Below are 21,979 nucleotides of genomic sequence, written 5' to 3'. Positions count from 1 at the left end.
GTTGCATAGTTTTTTTTGTTTTTAAAACACTTGTTAAGTGAACGCCATTACGACCACTTGGTTTAGTGCACAACCCCTATTGAGAATCTTTAAGGTAATTATAAATTTAATAAATAAACTTTTTATTGAAAAAACATAACTTTTTCTTGTTCTTTTATTTCTTTTTTTTGCACACACACAAACATTTGGTCCGATCGAGCCGGATTTTTGAAGCCGGATTATTTGAAGCACTCAAATTAATTATCTTGTTTTTGTTTTTTCTTAAGATCGCCATCTTTTCTTCAAAAGAAAAAACCACCATCATTTCAACCACCAACATTAATAAAAACTTTGGATTAATAAGGTGCGTAATCTTTGAATTTGAGTGTTAGTATTAAAAAAGTGCATACAAAAGAATAAATATAAAAGAAAGACAAAAGAAAAAAGACAGACATAGTGAAGATAAAATAAAATTAAAAAAATTCTTAAGAAAGTGCGAAAAATAAATTTAATAAAATCGTGTGTGATAAAATATTAATTAAATAATAACAAATAAAATATAAAAATAAATATAATAACAAATAAAACAAAGAAGAAGTGAAATAAATAAGGAATTTTATGTTTATGTACCTTGTACATAATCTTTATATACATACATACAATTATCTGCTTCTTCTCCCGTTTTGAGTTGTTACCCTACGGTCGGTCAGTTTGACTAATATAAAATTTGGTTATTATTTAAATATTTTTTCACAGTTTTTAATAAAATTTGTTTTAAATTTGAAAATTTTATTAAATTATTTATTTCTTTGTGCAAATTTAAATACGTTACGTACTAATAAATCGTCACAAATTGAAGTCTTTTAAACAAAGATAAAATTAAATTGAATTAAATTATTAAATTTATTTATTAAATCACTTTTATATCAAAATAACTATGTCTGTGCCTGCTCTAGCTCTCTTTATTAGAGCTTCTGATGCTCTCATAAGCTTTAAAGCTAATATGAACAATCTTAGGGAAGAAAGACTCACTGTTTTTAGTTTAGAGGTTCATTCCGATGAATTGAAGGTTTTAATGAATGAGGTTAAGTCAACCTATCAGACATATTTGGACTATTTAGCTACTTCGGACACAACAGAACCTGATGATATAGATGTCGTCTCATCAAAATATCAGGCGACTTATAATGCATTCGTTAACTGTTTATCGAATATTAAAGAACGATTGCATACGTATGCCCAAGCACAAAAGACTAGTGATTCTCCAGTAGTTAGTCAGAACTATACGGAAACTCACCATAGTTTAGTAGTACCGCCGTGATGTTTAAACCTTTGACGGAGATTATCTTTCTTGGCCCGCTTTTAGGGATCTATTTACTGTTTTATACGTAAATAATACTCGTCTTACCAACATAGAAAGGATGTGTCATCTTATACGTAAGACTAGTGGTGATGCAAAGGAAATAGTAGCTAAATATCCTATTTCGCATTTAGGATTTGATATGGCGTGGAATAGCCTTAGGGCTGCTTACGAAAATCCACGTATGTTGGTTAACAACCAACTTAAATCTCTTTTTAATCTTCCTATTATTGAAAAGGAAACTTCTGAAGGTCTCAAGACCATACAAAGAGGTATAAACAGTTGTCTTTCGGCCTTATCAATATATAATGTTTCGACAGAAAATTGGGATTTGATAATTGTTTTCATTTGTGTTCAACGACTACCCGATAACTCTATTACCTTATGGGAACAAAGTATAAAAGACAAATTCGTATTGTCTGTTTGGAAAGATCTGGATGCATTTCTGACAGAAAGAATTCAGACCTTAGAATGTCTACGAGACATTAGGGAAGTCCCACAATCGAAAAAATTATCGACTCCAAAGGTGAAGGCGCACCATGCCACTTCATCTTCTTCTCTTTCTTGCATTTTATGTAAGAATCAAAGCCATTTTCTACGAGATTGTAAGAGATTTAAAAAACTTTCGGTAATGGACAGATTCTCGAGTATTAAGAAACATCACTATTGCATTAATTGTTTGTCACGAAATCATGAAGTGAAAGATTGTAAGAGTCTGCATTGTTGTTCTATTTGTAAAAAGAAGCACAATACTATGTTACATAGAAATGTGCCTACTTCAGAAGATTCAAATGGAAGTTCTAGAACTTCTAATTCGGGTCCGAGCACAAGTGCTTTATCACAAGCTGCTCTATCTATACCCACAGTTTCTTCTCAAGTAGCAACATCTAACAGCTCTAGCACTTCAGCTCCTATTAATAGACAGGCGTTTTATACTTCGCAAAACCATACAGTATTGTTAGGAACAGCGATGGTGAATATTCATCACCAGGGTATGACGTACCCAGCTCGTGCTCTCATTGACCCTGCTTCGGAAACATCGTTTATTTCCGAAAGAGTACAGAATCGTTTAAAAATTTTGACGCAATCGACGAATGCTCAAATATCTGGTATCAACCAGGCGAATTCTGTAATATCAAGGAAATCGTGTTCCGTTTATATTGGCACGCCCTTGGACTCTTCAATTGTTTTGAGTAGAGTAGCTCTCGTTTTGCCAACGATCTCTGGTAATTTACCCTCATTTATTATATCGAATGAGTATCGAAATGATTTGCCAAATATACGTTTGGCAGATACTAACTTATTTGATTCTAAACCAGTAGATCTACTCTTAGGGGCAGATTTATATCCACGAATTATAATGGGTTCAGTTAGAAAGGTTTTAGGGACATTAGTGGCTCAGAAAACTATTTTCGGCTGGATTATTACTGGTCCAGTTCCTTAGTCTTCCATTCTTCTGAAGAAGATAGTATAAATAGTACCTTACTTAGATTTTGGGAAATAGAGGAACCTCCTAAACGGAAACTTATGTCAGCACATGATCGTATGTGTGAGGACTATTATAAGAAAACTACTCGTAGGGATTCTACTGGTAAATATGTAGTAACATTACCATTTAAACCTGAATTTCCCGGGACGTTAACTTTAGGTCAGTCTAAACAGAATGTTAGGGCGCAATTTATACGGACAGAATCCTCTCTCTTGAGAAATCCTGTCATCAAGAATATGTATGATGACGTCGTTAGGGAATATTTAACTTTAGACCATATGCGTCCAGTGAAAGACTCTTCTTCTTCTTGCTACCTGCCTCATCATCCTGTTATTAAATTGGATAGAAAAACTACAAAATTACGTGTGGTTTTCAATGCGTCGAATAAAACGTCTAACGGCAACAGTCTTAACGATTGTTTATTTGTGGGACCCACATTACAGGCAGATCTCGTTCTCCTGATTTTACGTTGGCGCTTTTTTAGGTTTGTGTTTAATTGTGATATAACACAAATATATAGACAGATTAGACTTGTTAGTTCTCATACTCCATTTCAACGAATTTTGTTTCGTGATTCTCCTTCGAAGGAAATTCAAGAGTATGAGTTACAGACTGTAACCTTCGGTGTAAATTGTGCACCTTATCTTGCCATCCGTACCTTGGTACAATTAGCTGAAGATACCGAAGCTGAGTACCCTCTAGCGGCGTAAATACTTCGGAAATGTATGTACGTCGATGACGTATTAACTGGGACTCACGAGATCCCAACCGCTTTGATCGCTCGAGATCAACTTATAGCGGCTTTAGCTTCAGCAGGGTTTGTTCTTAGGAAATGGACTTCGAATGAGAAATCCATCTTATCTGGTATACCCGTTGAGCATTTAGTAGATGCCAAACTATTGACATTTATTGAGTCAAGTAGCTCAAAAACTCTTGGGTTACAGTGGAATGCTCATTCTGACTCGTTTTATTTTAATGTGGATCGTATTTCGATGCGATCAAGTCACACAAAAAGAAAGGTACTATCTATAATAGCTAGATTATTTGACCCTGTTGGATGGTTAGGACCAGTCATTATTGTCGCTAAGATGATAATGCAGAAGGTTTGTCAAGACCAGATAGATTGGGACGCAGCCCTCAAGCCCGCTACTGAAGCCGAATGGCAAAAATTTGCTACTTTATATCATGAAGTAAACGACATCCAGGTTCCTAGATGGGTTAATTATATACCTAATTCTACAGTGGAGCTTCATGTCTTTTCAGATGCATCTGAAAAAGCATATGCAGGGGTAATTTATGCTAGAGTCGCAAGACCTAATGGCGAAATTTATACCCATTTGTTAACTGCTAAAACAAAAGTAGCTCCCATCAAATCAATTTCTCTACCACGACTTGAACTCTGTGGTGCAGTTCTTGCGACGGATCTTTTAAAATCCGTATAATATGAAATTGACATCCCATTATGTCAAATATATTGTTGGACTGATTCTACAATCGTCCTTTCTTGGCTGAAAAAGGACCCTTGTTCATGGGCAACCTTTGTAGCCAACAGAGTTTGTAAAATTCAGGAAGTGGTCGGAAGACATAATTGGCACCATGTCAAATCTGACGACAACCCAGCAGACTTGGGAAGTCGGGGTATGTCACCCTCGGATTTAAGACAGAACAATCTGTGGTGGCATGGTCCAAATTGGCTTCGGGAAAAAAGCTCTACCTGGAATCTAGGAAATTTGTCTTTATTAGATACGGACTTAAAGGCTCGTGCAGTAAAATCTCATGCTTCATTTTTTTCGAATTATGAAGACATTCTTGAGAGATTTTCTTCTCTTGATAGGGCAATTCGAGTGTTAGCCTAAGTATTTAGATTTTTCTATAATACTCACCCGGCTCATAGGAATCGAAATTCCTTTGAGACTACTATTGTGACAAACATTGAGGTTAAGAGAGTAAAACTGCGATTGGCAGTTTTGGCTCAAAAAGTAAATTTTGTCGAAGAATACCAATGTCTTTTGGATAAAAGACCACTATCTTCGAAAAGTCCTTTATTGACTTTGAATCCATTTCTGGATAATGAGGGTGTTATGAGACTTAATGGTCGTTTGACAAAATCACCTTCGTTAGTCTATACCGAACGGCATCCCATATTGTTGCCATATTCATGTCGCTTTACCCGTCTTTTGATTGAGTTCGTACATACGATTTCTATCCACGGTGGAAATCAGTTAATGCTCAGGATCTTAAGGATCGAATATTGGGTACCTCGACTAAAAACACTAGTTCGAGCTGTCATTAATCGGTGCAAACGGTGTATTCTTGACCGTAAGCGCACCTGTACCCAAATAATGGCAGCATTACCCCCCGAACGAACTCAGATAGGCCGACCATTTACGACAACTGGAGTCGACTTTGCTGGGCCTTTTGACATAAGAAACTTAAATAGTAGATCGTGTCAAACTTTAAAGGCCTACGTTTGTATTTTTGTCTGTTTTGCGACTAAAGCCATTCATTTGGAAGTCACATCAGATTTATCAACTGATAGATTCTGGCTGCTTTTAATCGATTTATATCGAGACGAGGTTGTCCCACTACTATGTTTTCCGACAACGGGACGAACTTTGTGGGAGCTTCTCGTGAATTAGAAAGGGATTTTATAACATTTTTGTCAGAAAGTCGTGCAAGGATGTGTTTCACTTACGGTATTAATGGACTTACATGGCGATTTATTCCAGCGGGCGCTCCTCATATGGGAGGCTTATGGGAAGCGGGAGTTCGAAGTTTTAAACTTCATTTCCGCAAAGAAGCTAAGTCCGTGAAATATACCTTTGAGGAATTATCGACGGTTCTCGCAAGAATTGAGGCTTGTCTCAATTCGAGACCGTTGTGTCCTATGAGTGATGATCCGAATGAGCCAGTAGCTCTTACGCCTGGTCATTTTTTGATTGGGTCACCCATCCTTGCTCCACCGGAGCCTTCTATTTACGAATCTCCAATCAGTCTCATAAATAGATAAATGAAAGATAAAGCTCTCACCCATCATTTCTGCAAACGATGGAAGGAAGAATATCTTTCAAATCTTCATAAAAGATATAAATGGAAATACCCTGAACGAGACATAGCTGTAGGTGACTTAGTAGTTATAAAAAATGAACAAATGTCTCCGACTTCCTGGAAACTTGGTAGAGTCGTTAAAACTTATCCGGGAAGTTATGAACACGTTCGCGTGGCTGACATACGAACAGAAAATGGCATAATAAAGCGACCAATCACAAAATTAGTTGTTTTGATTAATGAAACTTTATAAAATTAATATTAAATAATTTTCCTTGTTCCTAGTACCATGGACGCTTTAACCATTGCAATGGAAGATGCGTTCTTAGACTCCGACAAGGAAGTAATGGAGGTAGAGGACCAAGGATCTAAGGTGGCTACAGTAGCTGATCCAGCCCCTGTTCCAGCCCCTGCTACAATACCGGATCCAGTTTCTGCTCCAACACCATCTCCAACCCCTACTTTGGTATCTGAGTCAGCATCAGAGTTGCTTGCCTTAAAGGTCGCTTCGGTTGAGAAGTCTTCTGGATCTACAGATCCAGACCTGGCAGCAGCTCCCACGCCCGCAAAGGCATCAAATGTGGAATCCTCGAGCTCGAATGTATGTAAACAGTGTAGAGGAAGACACCCGCTGTATAGGTGCGCTAGTTTCCGGAAGTTGCCTCACGAAAATAGGCTTCGATTCGTAATTTTACATCGACATTGCTACATATGTTTATCGCCATTAAGACATTCTTTTAACCTGTCTCCGACCTTAAAGGTAAATTTGTTGATAGGTAACCGTCGAATTTTAGTCCGAGCGGTTTTAGACCTGTGTTGTCCGATGTCATATGTTTGTGAGTCCCTAGTCCAGCAGCTTAGGCTGCCTGTCTCGTCTGCGAACGACGTTAATATATGTCGCGCCTCATCCTCAAATAACGTTATCTGCAACAGTGAGGAAAATGGTCGGTATACGAACCCCACCGGAAAATATTTCCAACGATATTTTAACATTATTTTACGGGATTCAGCTAGCTGATCCCACATTTAATCAGTCGGGACAGGTCGCGTTGGTTTTAGGGCCAGAACTAAGTGCTTCCATTATCAAAGGAAAAATACATTCTAGCCCGGGTATTCCACTTGCTCAATACACTTTATTTGGATGGGTCATTTCCGGCCAATCCCCATATTGAGAAAATAAAAATAATATTAAAATTGACCTGTGAATATTATTCATGGGTACAGTCGAGAGACTAAAAAAATCCACCTGTGGGACTTCGGTTCTATGGGGAATGGGGAAAGTCGAGAGACTTCTGAAAAATCCTCCTGTTGGACTTCGGTTCTATGGGGAAAGTCGAGAGACTTCTTAAAAATCCGCCTGTGGGACTTTGGTTCTATGGGGAAAGTCGAGAGACTTCTTAAAAATCCTCCTGTGGGACTTCGGTTCTATGGGGAAAGTCGAGAGACTTCTTAAAAATCTAAGCAGGTCCTTTGACCTTTCGTCGATAATTTTAAAATTTGAAAAAATAATAATTATGAGAAAAAAAATTTAAAAGAAAACATAATATAAATAGATATATAATAATGGAAAAAATGTATATATGTATAAGTTTATCCTAGATTTATTAACCTTTATTTCTCATTTGTTGTTGCATCTAACTTCGTCGTTGCAATGTGGCCGGCAATGTTCATTTTAGAAATTAATTTGAAACCCTATTTTCTATTCCCTTTATACTACGTTAGGATTTATCTAACTACTTCTTTTTTCATCTTTGAAAAAGTGTAGAGATAAATTCTAACTAGTAAAACCGCTAACGGTATAAAGTAATTCGCAACTAGTTGCATAGTTTTTTTTGTTTTTAAAACACTTGTTAAGTGAACGCCATTACGACCACTTGGTTTAGTGCACAACCCCTATTGAGAATCTTTAAGGTAATTATAAATTTAATAAATAAACTTTTTATTGAAAAAACATAACTTTTTCTTGTCTTTTTATTTCTTTTTTTTGCACACACACAAACAGTAAGCCCTTAACACAATTTTAAGCAAAAAAACACTCGATTATAATTTTTGTGTTACGTATAATATGGTCATATATGAAATACAGGAAAAATTCGAATACTTTTGTGAGCCAATTTTATTGACTTTTTTTAAAAAAAGGTTAATCAATTGATGTAAATGTAATTTTTCCAAATTTTAAGTGTGATATTACACCTTAGGACTTTCTAGACAATATAACAAATTTAATTATTCATTTCACACACAAAAATATTTTTAAATTATGTTTCTTTTCAAAGTACAACCTAATTCGAATACTTATGTGAGACACTGTATATACACATTTATAAGTATAACAAGTAAGAGTGCTATATTCGGCTGTGCCGAATCTTATATATACCATAGTGTATTTTAAGGGCCTTATGCAAAAACGATTATTAAAGTTAACAATGGTTTACTGCACATTTTCTCCATATAAAAACAGGTTTTAACAACCATTGTTAACTTAATAATAGTTTTTGCATAAGGCGGTAAACATATTAGCTTTAAAAATTTTAAATTTTTCCCGTCTACATTATTACTGAACCAAAAGAAAAACAAAATTAACTACAACAACGCTAAACGAAATAAAAAAAAAAAAACAAAATTCACAAGGCATCTAAAACAACAGACATCTATACACACATAACGAAACACACAGAAAAACAAAAACAAAATAACGCAATAAAACCAACTTACATCAAAATATACGAACAGAATTTACAGAAAGAAAATACATAACTCAATAACGCCAACAGCATCCAAACATAAAAAAATACACAGCTGAATTAAACCAAATACATCTACACACGCACATGTACATCTTTATCCAATTCACAGTGTTGTTGTTGCTTTTTTAACAAAGCATGAAAAAAATTTGGCTTTTTTGATGAAATTTTCAGAGGTTGTCTTCGATTTTTGCTCATATCTCCGTTATTTATAGACCGATTTTGCTGATTTTAAAGAGCGATCTTCTCGAAAGCATGTCTAATATAATTATCGAAGATTCGGATCTCGCCGATATCTGGGGTCCTCTAAAATCTGATTTCAACAGACAGACAGACGGACATGGCTTAATCGACTCCGCTATCTATAAGAATCCAGAATATATATTTTATAGGGCCGGAAAATTATATTATAGAAATTACAAACGGAATGATAAACTGCATGGGATAAATGGCAAAAGAAAAGGGAAATTTTAGTTTTTTGGCTTTTAACTTTCATAAAACACAATAAAATTTTAAAGCGCTCTCATAATTTGTATTACTGTTTCTTCTTGAAGCTTTTGGTTAAGCAATTAATTAATAAAAAATAAATATTGAAAATAAATCAAATTGAGTGCTGTTAAAATTATTTATTTTGTCTCTGCGGCGAGCCAACTCTTCATATAAGCTTGAATCACTCTAATGTATATATTTACATAATTATTTTTTCCGACCCGATTAAGTTCTATAAAACCAAACAAATTTTCATAATTCTCTTATACATGCTTTCGGGAGATCTCTATTTAAAATCAGCAAAATCGGTCCATAAATAACGGAAATATGAGCAAAAGTTGGAGACAACCTCTGAAATTTTTACCAAAAATTGAGATTTTTTTTCTCTTCATTCACAAGTTTGACAAAAGCTACATAATATCTGTTTTTAGACTTTTTTAAGCGTCAAAGGTGCCACCTCTGTATACTTTGTGACTAGGTGTTGTTATTGGCTAGAAACATGAAATCAAGTATGTAGAGCCCGGAAATGGTAAGAACCCATAAAAGAAAATTTGTTGATACTTTTTTGTTTTTTAACAGGTACTTTTTGAATTTCCTATAATATTGAGCTAAGAGACATGAAAATAGGTATGCAGAGCCCAGATTATGAGAGAGCCTATAGAAAGGGATTTTTGGTAATTTTTTTTTTTTTGAAATTTTTATAATAATGAACTTGAAATTTAATAAGTAGAGTAGGAATTAGGTGAGAAAGGTTTCAAAAGGTATTTCCTATAATATTGAATCTAGAAATTAATTAAGTAATAACAATAATAACCTGTAAAGGAGGACTTTTTGGTACTGAATGTTTATTAAGTAATCATGGTGAAGGGTATATAAGATTCGGCACAGCCGAATATAGTACTCTTACTTGTTTTAGTTAGCATTGTTTTACTATTTTCGGCACAGCCGAATAAAGTACTCTTACTTGTTTTAGTTAGCATTGTTTTACTTTTTGGATAATAAAAATTTCTGAATTGTTGGTCATTTTAATGTTGGCTAATTACCATATTATTAATTATGAATAAAAGTAGTAATAATTACGTAATAATTAATTTCGTACTAAGTACTAATTCTGATTAATATCATTTGATGATTTTGTAGTTTCTACTTATTCTAATTAGCATTGTTTTACTTTTTGGATAAATAAAGATTTCTGAACTGTAGGTTATTTTCAATGTTTTTGGCTACTTACCATATAATTATAAATAAAATAGTAATAATTATATAATAATTAATTTCGTACTAAGCATTCTGATTAATTTCATTTGATGATTTTGTAGTTTATACAACCAATAAAGTTTGTATGTTGGTTTATAATACTACAAATCTTATATATTTTTCTTTGTTTTAATTATTATTACACACTTTAAAAAAATCTTAAAATTATTGATAAAAAATTATGTATAATATTTACATACAATATTAACACTATTTAGGCAAACATTCCAAACATTGTCATTTTAGAAGTTTTCTCTATTTGTTATGAATATGATGATGAATGATAATTTCTAAAAAAAAAAGTTATAACAAAATGATATATACAAAACTAAAAATGCCAGGTTCGGCATAAGCATATTTACCACCTACTAGATGCACTATATTAGATTTGTGTGTACAAATGTATAACAATAGAGGTCTAAAAATGAATATCACAAAAAAGGCAAAAGCGAAGAGTATTACTTAGAAGACGACTGAGTAAAGTACAATTAAAAAATCGAATTATAAAATATGTTAGAATTGTTTCACTTTCATTCCGTGTACTTTTTTCTCTAAGTAAAAATACAATTCTTCAATAATTATATACCGATCTATAATTTTTTTATTTTTTAAAATATGATCAGCTAACGTGGCAAGATGGCGTAAAATAAACTTTTATTCTATGATTATTTCGATACGTTTTAAACGAAATGACAAAATGTATCGAAATTATAAAAACACTGTATGAGTAACATATGTTTGTGAAGTACTTAATGGTCCTTAAAAATAAATCCTACTGTTAATATTAAATAATAAAAATACATTTCAAGTTTATTTTAAATGCACCGTGGTAAAATGTTGTAAGTTGGCCAAAATAGTGTTAACAGTGGTTTTAATTCTTTTATTAATAAAATTGCTAAATTATGGTGTCTAACTGTCTGGCTTGATGTAAAATTTTCTTTTGGTGTCCCACTAAAGTAATACCCATATCCGATAATTGTTGAGCAGTTAATCTTGAGATCTAAAAAAGGATAAAAATATATATTAAATATAAGTAAGGTAGAATGGAATTACAAATGAAGTATAAAGATCGGTAAAGGTTTCCCTTTTAAAGGTTGAAAACTAACAGTTACTAAAATTAAATACCTGTTGAGCTGTCACCAAATTAGCTTCTTTAAAATGCTGCGAATATCTAGACATCTTTATATTTTCTAACCACATGTCTGTGCTTATAAAAATATTGTGTCCCCGTTGGCCATCTATAATGTGGGTCCCGTCATTTTCGGGTGAACTGCGTGTAGTCAATAACGCTTGAGGTTGTCTAGCTAAATTGTCTAATGTTGAAACTATGCTTGCAAATGATGGACGATGAGTTCGCTGTTTTTGCCAACAATCCAACATTAGTTGATACAATGCTTCCGGACAATCCATTGGGGCTGGCAAACGATATCCCTTTTCAATGCTTTTAATAACATCCTTTAAATTTAAATTATTATGAATATACGTATTATATAATGTTTAAGTATTACTTACCTGATTCGACCAATTCCAATACGGACGCTCTCCATAAGACATTACCTCCCACAAAACTACACCATATGACCAAACGTCAGACGCAGATGTGAATTTTCTAAATGCTATAGCTTCAGGTGCCGTCCAACGTACTGGTATTTTTCCACCCTGAAATAACATAGATCAATGTAGATATATACATATATTTCGACGAATTTTCGTCATATAGAGCACGCTAAAGTATATGAAAAATACATACAATCAGTGCGAATGACGTAATATGTCGTACGTAACGAACCGTGCGATAGGTTTATTTCTTTTTCATACGCAGACGAACGACGAATAAATTGGTTTAGAGTGACCGTATTTCATTTCATTTTTTTTCTTCTAAATAAAGTTACATTTTGTTCAAATAAATTTTTTTCGTATGTTTATGGCAATAAATAAAACTGATATAATTTTCATTAAAATTGTTTTCATTCAATATTAAATGTTATTATTCACCCCGTTCAGTAAATAAACAAAAATTGATTTTAAATTAAATAAATAAATAAATACAATTTTGTATATTAAATAAAAAAATATATTATTTATTTGTCGAGAAAGTTCCGCGAAATTAAAAGAAGTAGTGGGGATTTTAAATTAATTCGCAGTGCGTAAATGTTTATTGTGTTCCATGTGACGAATTTACGCAACCAATTTTCGTCAAGCTATTTGCTATACAGAATTAAATTCGTAGTTCGTCCCAACTGTGCGTATACTATAATGTTCTATTTGTAGCTTACCCTCGTGGTATACGCATCGCTTGCGTTTTCAATTTCTCTCGAAAGTCCAAAATCAGCAATCTTGCATATAAGTTGAGAGTTAACGAGCACGTTACGGGCGGCCAAATCACGATGAACATAATTCATGTCACTTAAATAAGCCATGCCGCTGGCAATTCCTCGCAACATCACTATTAATTGTAATGTTTGGAATTTTCCATCGTTGACGCGTAAGAATGTGTCCAGACTACCATTTTCCATATACTCAGTTATAATCATAACAGGATTTGAGCGTGTAACAACTCCTTGTAAATAAATAACATTCGGATGATCAAACTGTCCCATAATGGAGGCTTCCGTTAAAAAGTCGCATCTCGCCTTTTCCGATGAACCTAAAATATAAAGATTTGATAGTAATAAGCATATTTATTAGATATGTACATCTATATGTTTAACATGATGTGTATAAATATCATATGTGCGACATTTTGGTGGGAAAACAAAATACGCGTTGTATTGCAAATTGTTTTTATTATGGTACACAATGTCATTTATTTTTATACTAGCTAATACCCGGTGTGTTATTTATTTAGTTACAAAATTATAAATTTTTTTTAAAGGTTTATTATAATTTCATTTGATGACAATATATTTCATTTAAATTCTAAAATAATACATATGTATTAAATTATATAATGCTATAATTTAATACATACTTTTATTCTTTAAAAATAACTCTTATTCTAATACCTTGGATTATACAATATTTTTTGTTTTACCCTCTTGTATAAATAAAAAATCAACTTAACGATTTTAAAAATTCTTTTTTTCTTAAAAATGTTGAGATGAATATTGCATCTCGTAGGTGCAATATTATAAGAATTTAGTTGTATTAGTTTCCCAGATAAACGAATTTTTGTATTTAATTAATATAGGAGGTGTCGTTTCCCTCATGGGCAGTCCACCAATTTCTTACCTAAATGTTTAAAATTTTAAGATTCTAACTGTAAGATAAACGAGCGCCCGTCTGCTCGTTATTTCCTAAATGTTCACATAATTGTCAGTTTATGTAAGTTATTCATGTAAAATTTGAAGATTCTAGCTCTAATAGTTTCTTAGATATACGATTTTTTCTATTTAATTCATATGGTAAAATTTAAAGATTCTAGTTCTAATAGTTTCTCCGCTCTTTTTTCTTAAAAATTTTAAAATGAATGAGTTCTTCGTGCAATATTTTAAGAATTTAGTTGTATTTGTTTCCCAGATAAACGAATTTTTGCATTTAATTATGGGTGGTGCCGCTTCCCCCATGGGTAGTCCGCCAATTTATTAACCAAAATGTTTACATGCATGTTAAAGTTATTCGTGCAAAATTTTAAGATTCTAATTGTGATAGTTTCCAAGATAAACGATATTTTAAGAATTTAGTTGTATTTGTTTCCCAGATAAACGAACTTTTGTATTTAATTATGGGTGCCACGCCCCTACCTCTAGTCTTATCTTAAATAATCACATTAACACTAAAGTGTTAATGTGATAAATAAATAACATTGTATATATAAATTTCTCTTTCTGACAAACGCACTTTTTTAGTATTATGTTCCATTAAATAAAATAATATTAGAACGAACTTTGTCTAGCAATCTAAAAAATATTACATTTTAAAAACAACAACATATATATTGGCTCCCTAAATTTACCAATTTTAGATAAGTTAACCAAAAAATGGTTTTTATTACTTAGGTATTTCTCTTTTTGTGAACCGCTATTTTAAAATATTTCTCTGCTTACTGATTGCAGAAAATTTAAATTTTTAGTACTAAATTGTTTGTTTCTATTAGATGTTTGTAAGTATTATGCCTTTATTCAGAAATACAAAAATAAAATAAGTTTTAAATAATGATATGAAAATCTCTTTTATCATAGTCATAATAATTATAATAATTTGAAAAACGAAAAAGTACCAAAAAGTTCCCTTTTATGGGTTCTATATAATAATTCCGACTCCACATACTTTATTTCATATTTCTAGGTTTAATATTATAGAAAATTTAAAAAATACCTTTTGAAAAACAATAAAAAAAGTATGGGTTATCACCTACTTCCGACAGCACATACTTCATTTTATGTTTATATGTTGAATATTATTGAAAATTCAAAACGTACCTTTTGAAAAACAAAAGAGTACCAACAAGTTTTATGTGTTTTTGCCCTATCCGGGCTCTACATTCATATTTCTAGGTTGAATATTATAGAAAATTCAAAAATTACTTTTTAAAAAACAAAATATAATGGACCGATTAACCATTTTTAATAGGCTTCGTCCTTGGGCCAAAAAAAGCGTATGTGCCAAATTTAATCCAATTATCTTGAAAATTGCGAGCTGTACCTTGCGCACAAGATTTACATGGATAGCCAATTCGACGAATGGACTAAGCTATGTCCGTCCGTCTGAATATTTTTGTATGTTACAAACACCAGCACAAACCCAATATATCCTCCCCACTAAAGTGGCGTAGTGTATAAAAACAAGTTAGAAGACACTTTCCATTTGAGCTGAAAATTTAGACGAACATTGGTACAAGAAAACCTAATAGGACCTTCTCTGAAAATCACATTGATTCCTATTTTGGTATCAATACATTACAATATTTTTATCGTGGGTTTCGAATCAAGATTTTTATTTGAATATTAGCAAATGATTGATTTGATTTATTTATTATTATTTCAAATACTTTATCTTTAAAGCTATATTACATTTCGATTTACTTTAATATAAATTTAACATTATTAAAAACTCTGATATGTATTATTTTTCACAAAATTTACACAATTTCTTTTAAATATATTAAAATTTTTGGTAATTCTTAGTCTCCGTTGGTAGCAGATTAAACACTTGCAGTCCTTTGTAGAATAGGACTTTCTTCATTTTATTTCTCGTAGCTTTGTGCAGTCTAAATCGTGGACTGTGGTTTTATCATTGTATTGTAAATGTTTATTGCAGTTATAGTTGAAATTATATTTCTTATTCTCCTAAAGAACCAATTTTTCCAATCTTTTTGCACATGTATTTTACGTGGACTTTAAAGTTCATATTTTTATCAATTATAAGACCTAAGTATTTTATATAGTCTACTATTTCAATTATTGTATTATACATTTCTAAGTTTAAGTTATTGTCCATGTTTATTTTTAGTTTACTTTCATTTAGTTTTAGTTTATTCATTTTGAGCCAATTATTTATGGTCATCATATTTGGCATTACATTATTTAGCATATCATTTTACACATTCGCGTGTAAAAACAATAAATATTGAACAATGTATGTGTAAGTATGTGTATCCTTATCAAATTGTAAGTCAATAAGCTATGTCCTGCTGTCTGTTCAAAAATAAATAATTGCTGAAAATAAATAGTGTTGTTGCAATAAAATATTTATTTTTTAAGAGAATAATATTGTTGTAAAAAATAGTGCATTTGTCAATGACATGTTTGGTGAATTGTGCCGCTCTAAACGAAAAATGCTCTTTTTTAGTGATTCTGTTGAAAGGTAATACGACGACAACATCAAAATTCAATTTACTAAGTTGCCGGTCAAAATCAAGAAAAAAAATAAATCGCTAAAATTTTTGCTAAACGCGTTTCGAAAGATGGTATGTCGGTAAAGCCGTAAAAAAATCGAAAATAATAATAGATTATTTAAAAATGAAAGGTCTTAAAATGGTAGAAAGTGAAAATACAATTTGGAGTTCAATTTAACAGTTTTATAAAACTAAAAAATTAAGCTAATTAAAGAATAAAATGGGAGATTTTCAATAGTAGTTGATGAGTGGAGTGACAACTCAAATATAAAATATATTTACGTCTCATATATTTCTACAAAACGTACACATAAAGTATTTAACTTGGGTTTGGAGGAAATTAAAATTCGTGGTACGCGGTAAATATTGAATATTAAGTAAAACAAAACTGGATGAATTTAACTTTATACTTCAAACTGATGTCGTCGCTTCAACTCATGACGGAGCTGCGGCATTGAAAAAATATGGTACAAATATTTTGCGGGAGTTACACTACTGCATGAATCATGTCATCCATTTGTGCGTAGTAGATGTTATCTACTATAAAAAAGGTTCTACTGAGGAAATTGATGACAGCGAAAATAAAAATTTTAGAAGATGACGGGAAAAACCAGCGAGGAAGAATTTGAAATTGGCATTAACATAGATGCTTCATCTAATGTCTGTTCCAAAGTAGGAGATGTTGTAGCAAAATTACGCAAATATGTAAAGATTTTCAATAAATCGAATGAAAAACAACAAAGGCTCCCATATTTTGTTAAAAACCTTGAAGTAAAGAGAGTTAAAGTTAATATACGATGTTAAACACAGATATAGAAATTAGGGTTGATAATTATTCGTGTTAAAAAAGATTCGAACTAAAACTCACATTTTTTTTATTGGAGTAGTTGACTAAATTTTAAAAATTATTCGAATTCGAACGAATAAAAGTTTACATTCGAATAATTTAATAAAATATAAATAAATATTGCGAAACACCTCCAATATCTTAAGATATGGGTAAAAACGGGTTTGCTTACATTAATGCAGAGAAGAGGGGAAATAATTTTGCTCGTGACGTCTCTGTATACCCTGTGCCTTTACGTCAGTAATCTAGTTCAATCTTAACCTATTTTAAATTTCTCAGTAGATTTCAATGTGAAACAGAGAACGGCTTCAATGCTTATTTTTTGGATTATAAATACAATCGCATAAAACGAGCCTTGAAATGACAATATGCGCTAATATAATACAGCAATGCACCGCACTATTCAAAACATATGAGCGTAACGAAAATTGATACTTATATTGCTTGTCTTCTGCAAATATCAACGAATACTCTCAAAAGCAACAAGTACTAAACGATTGGTATTTCTTAAAACATTTTGACATTTATATAAGAATGTTAATATAATTATTCTTGTTTATGAATATAATGTTAAACTTTTGCATAAATGTTTAAAATATTTTATGCTTATTAAATGCAGATATAAAGAATCTTTTGGTTTGAATATTTCTTTAATTCCAATGCATTTAAGCAATTCAATAATGAAGAACAATTGTCTAAAAAATGTTTACCGATCCTCATAAAATTTGAAGGATGTGTTGGTATATAAACGTTAATTATGTTAATTTTTATCGCTGATCATAGTATTCTGTATATGAAGATTTTCGCTCTCAACAAGAGTATACAAAATACTAAAGTGTTATTTAGTTGCTTGAAAGCATTCAACAAAGTAGGTTGTTTAAGAAATTACATTATTATGAAATGCATAATAATCACTGTTGTTAGATAAAACTGGTATAAAATCGTCAAAATTTGTCGTAAAAATCGGCAAAATCGTTAAAATAATTTTTGAATCGGAAAAGTAAAAAAAATATATTATTTATTGTTAAAGAATACAATGGAATTCAGATTTCTGAAATTAGGTTAGCTGTTCAATTATTTTTACACAACGATATTTTTAAGAGCGAACCCGTTTTTGCCTTTAGACCAGAGAAAATCGTTCTTCAGCCGGACTGCTGTACGTTGAACAAACTTTCTGCAGGTTCTTGTCAGTTTCTATTTAAATAGGTTTAAATTTCTCCAGCAATTTTCTAGATGATTTGATGCAATTTTGCACATTTTGCACAAATAGACAATTTTTGGTTAACCGACAAACCGGTTTCTCAAAAAGTCGTTTTTTATAAATTCTAAAGGAGGTTTTACATTACAATACTTTGTAATAATATCGGTGATTCATTGTCTTAAAAAATCAAATTTGTTGTCTAACTGTATTGAACGATTTTCATTCATGTATTACACCGTCAAAAAGAGAAAAAATTTGTTAGACACAAACCGGATGATATACGTCTAAAACTATAAATTTATTTTTTTTTGTTTTGCATTTCGTGACCTTTCATTTTTTCATTTCAAAGTTTTAAAAAGTACAATTTTCAAAAAATATTTTGAAACACTTCTACTGATCAAATATCAAATTTGATGTCAATTGAACAAGAAGAGTCAGGATAATAAGAAGCCAAATATGTCTTTTAAAATGTTTATCCCTTAATATCTATTCAGGTTTTCAATATTATTTAAAAAAATTAAAGGCATTTTTTACATCCTTTGACCCTGACAGAATAAAATAAAAATAACACTTGTTTGCTTGACATCAAATTTGGCATTGTTTGATTAGTACAAATATTTTAAAATATTTTTTAAAAATGCACTTTATAAAATTTTGAAGTTCTTTAAAAAGAATACTGGATTACGAAATGAAAAACTATAAACGGACTTTTTCTCCATTAAATTTATAGTTTCATGTCTAATTTTGAGTGTCGGACGGTGTTATGAAACCTTGTTTTGGTTTATTTTCAATATTATGATGTAAAATAAAAATCCAAAAAAAAAACTATAGGTTAATTGTGTATTTTGTAAAGAAATAGATTTTAAAAAATTATTAAAAGCTTAATATATTTCAAACTACAAAATGTTTTAGTTTTTCAAACTACAATACATTTTCAAATAATACTTTGTATTAATACAAAATACAAAAAAGTACCTTCAAATAATAGAAATTAAAAACAATAAAAAATGAATTAAAATCAATCGCACTAAAAAATTTTTTATACGTTTCTGCTTTTGTTTTCTATCAAGCCTTCCATCCGCCTGTCTGTCTGATGAAAACACGATAGGACAAGATAGGGAGTTGAAATTTTGTATTATATTTGGTATTGAAAATCGGCAAAATCTGTCTACGATTTAACCTAGCACCAATATAAGGTGTCCTTCAGGAAATTATTATAATGCATATAACTGGCTATAAAAAGCGCGGATGGCAAAGAAATTCGAAATGTAAAATTTTTTAAGAAACCAAAATGTTTTTTTAAATATAATGAGGATCAGTCAATAATCGATCCTACCTCCCGTATAAAGATCTAGTCAGAAAATGACTTTAACGTACATAGCTCGCTTAAAAATAGCAGTATAGCAACTAAATTCTACATGAACAGGTTTTTAAGAGCTATCTATTTCAATTATTGTAAGCATTAATAAATCAATAGAATCACTTCTAAAACAGGAAGCATTCTACGTTTAACATTGCAAAATATACATTTTTATAAATTGCATAAAATAGTAGAAGATTTGTTTTAATTATAACAGATCTTTTGATTTAGTATTCGTGTATTTTTTGTTCACAAACAATAATGAAATATGGTTAAAAGGTAAAATTAAAATTTTATTCAAACATTCGATTACTCGACAAACATTTTTCGAATTATTCTTTATTCTAAATTAGAAATTTTTTATTTGTTCAAAGAAAAACAAAATATTTCCTCGATTAATCGAATTTATTCGATTTATTCGAATAACAACCCTAAAAGAAATCGAAGCTTTTGAAAATCAATGGAAAACTTTGCAACCATTGGAAATAGCTATAAAAGAGTTATTTAAGGATTATGGAGGGGGAAGCAATTAATAAATTCTTATTCAACAACATAAGGAAAATTAACATACAATATGCACAAGAATAACAATAACAGGCTTATGATAAGACTTAATGAAAGCAGAATAAAAGTAGTATTACTTGAAGGGTGATAATTCACTAGTATCACGATGAAATCCAGCATACATAACTCTAATGTAAACGTATAGCCATGTACCAATAATTATAAAGATAGGCCCATATTTACCCTTGCCCACATATAAACCTTCTTTTAGAAAATCACTTTTTTCAATTAAGGCAAACAACCTAAATGCTTTATCATTAAAAAAATACACATTTTTAACATACTCAATGGTGTAGGGTATCATATGGTCCATGCCTGGCTTTACTTTTCTATTTGTTTTTATTTTAAACCATTTAGACAAAATATTAGACCCAGTGGGCTTATTTATAAAATTGTATTAACTAAAAAAATATTGGCCAAGCAAATTTTTATCAATATTTTACAATGTATAGTTAAAAATAGGTTTAAAACATGATATAATATACCTGGTTTAAGCGTTTTGATTGCCACATCAATATCTTGTACAAAATTTGGTGGTATTTTTAAGCGACCACGGCATACATCTCCAAATTCGCCTCCACCTAAAAATATTTCATAAATACATACAAATTATTAATAGTATTAACAATTTTTCAATTGTTATATAAGGTTTGCTTTATAAATATTGATTTTCACTTTAGAACAAGGACTAATTACTTTTCTTATATGTTTTTAAAAGACTACAAAAATGGCATAGCTTACAATGGCTAAGACGAATGAATAAACTTACATGTATTATTTCAATAAAAAAGCCAAAAGTTTTAAGATTTGACTTTTGGAACACATTTTGGTCATATTCTTGAGTTTTTACCTTTTTAGGGCATATTTTGATGTTTTCGCTTTAGTTTATCATTTTTTTCGTTTTTAAAAACTATTTTATTTTTTAATATATTATTTATTCAATTAAGCCGAATTTACAATGCTAGCAACATTTCATGGGGGTTTCCCAATGCTACCAATTATTTTTAATTATCTTGCTGCCCCAATATTAGATGTTTAAAAATTCTTAATTTTCTAATAATTTTTAATATAATATGTATACATTTCCATTAATAATTTTTCTTTTAAACATTTATATAAAATAAACAAATTTTTCAAACAAAATGAAACAGAAGTTTAAGTATGTTTAACTTTTTCATAGAACTTGAGAAACATTTTTGTACTAAAAAGTAAACAAAAATATATGAAAAATTATGAAGGGATGAAAAAAAAACTAAGCATTAAATTTGAAATTGGACATAAAACCGATTACATTGGATTCATGTTATGATGATTATGTTTTTTGTTTTTGTTTTTTGCAATTTATGTTTGAGCATGAATAAAAAATCTGTTTTTGATGAAATTTTCAGAGGTTGTCTCGGATTTTTGCTCATATCTCCAATTTTGCTGATTTTAAATAGCGATCTCCCCGAAAGCATGTCTAACAGAATTATTTAAGATTCGGATCTCGCCGATATTTGGAGCCCTCTAAAAACTGATTTCAACAAACATCCAGACAGACAGAAGGACATGGCTTAATCGACTCCGCTATAAGGATCCAGAATATATCTACTTTATAGAGTCGGAAAATTATATTATAGCAATTACAAACGAAATGACAAACTTATATATACCCTTCTTACGAAGGTGAAGGGTATAAAAAAACAAAGCGAAAAGCTTAGATATTATGATTAATAATAATAAATAAATATAAATAAGTAATAAATACAAAAATAAGGAAACGAGATCAATCATAATAAATAACAAACAAAAAAAAAAAAAAACAA

At 30.8% G+C, this 21,979-nt stretch overlaps 2 protein-coding genes across 5 annotated transcripts in view; one reads left to right on the top strand and one right to left on the bottom strand.

Moving 5' to 3' along the window:
- The first annotated feature begins 307 nt into the window (after positions 1 to 307).
- LOC124420954 (dihydrolipoyllysine-residue acetyltransferase component of pyruvate dehydrogenase complex-like) lies at positions 308 to 8,074 on the top strand. The gene is made up of 3 exons (XM_046955446.1): positions 308 to 343; positions 6,162 to 6,636; positions 8,057 to 8,074. Exons 2-3 carry the CDS (start codon positions 6,166 to 6,168, stop codon positions 8,072 to 8,074), a joined length of 489 nt encoding a protein of 162 aa, XP_046811402.1. The 5' UTR covers positions 308 to 343; positions 6,162 to 6,165.
- A 2,329-nt stretch (positions 8,075 to 10,403) lies between these two features.
- The window catches only part of LOC111675069 (ephrin type-B receptor 1-B), a 65,384-nt gene continuing 53,808 nt past the window's right edge, over positions 10,404 to 21,979 (bottom strand). For all 4 annotated transcript variants that reach the window (XM_046945792.1, XM_046945803.1, XM_046945795.1 and 1 more), the window contains 5 exons: positions 20,660 to 20,755; positions 12,643 to 13,013; positions 11,879 to 12,025; positions 11,492 to 11,821; positions 10,404 to 11,366 (listed from right to left, as the gene is read on the bottom strand). In XM_046945792.1, coding sequence (XP_046801748.1) covers positions 11,262 to 11,366; positions 11,492 to 11,821; positions 11,879 to 12,025; positions 12,643 to 13,013; positions 20,660 to 20,755 — 1,049 coding nt within the window. In that variant the 3' untranslated portion in view covers positions 10,404 to 11,261. The remainder of the gene's footprint in view (positions 11,367 to 11,491; positions 11,822 to 11,878; positions 12,026 to 12,642; positions 13,014 to 20,659; positions 20,756 to 21,979) is intronic.

Source organism: Lucilia cuprina, chromosome 2 (genome assembly GCF_022045245.1).
Source record: "Lucilia cuprina isolate Lc7/37 chromosome 2, ASM2204524v1, whole genome shotgun sequence".
Classification (NCBI taxonomy): Eukaryota; Metazoa; Arthropoda; class Insecta; order Diptera; family Calliphoridae; genus Lucilia; species Lucilia cuprina.
This window is presented reverse-complemented; position numbering and strand designations above follow the sequence as displayed.

What these genes read in the sequence shown, in the direction of transcription:
- LOC124420954 (XM_046955446.1), top strand. Translation starts at nt 6,166, where the DNA reads ATGGACGCTTTAACCATTGCAATGGAAGATGCGTTCTTAGACTCCGAC.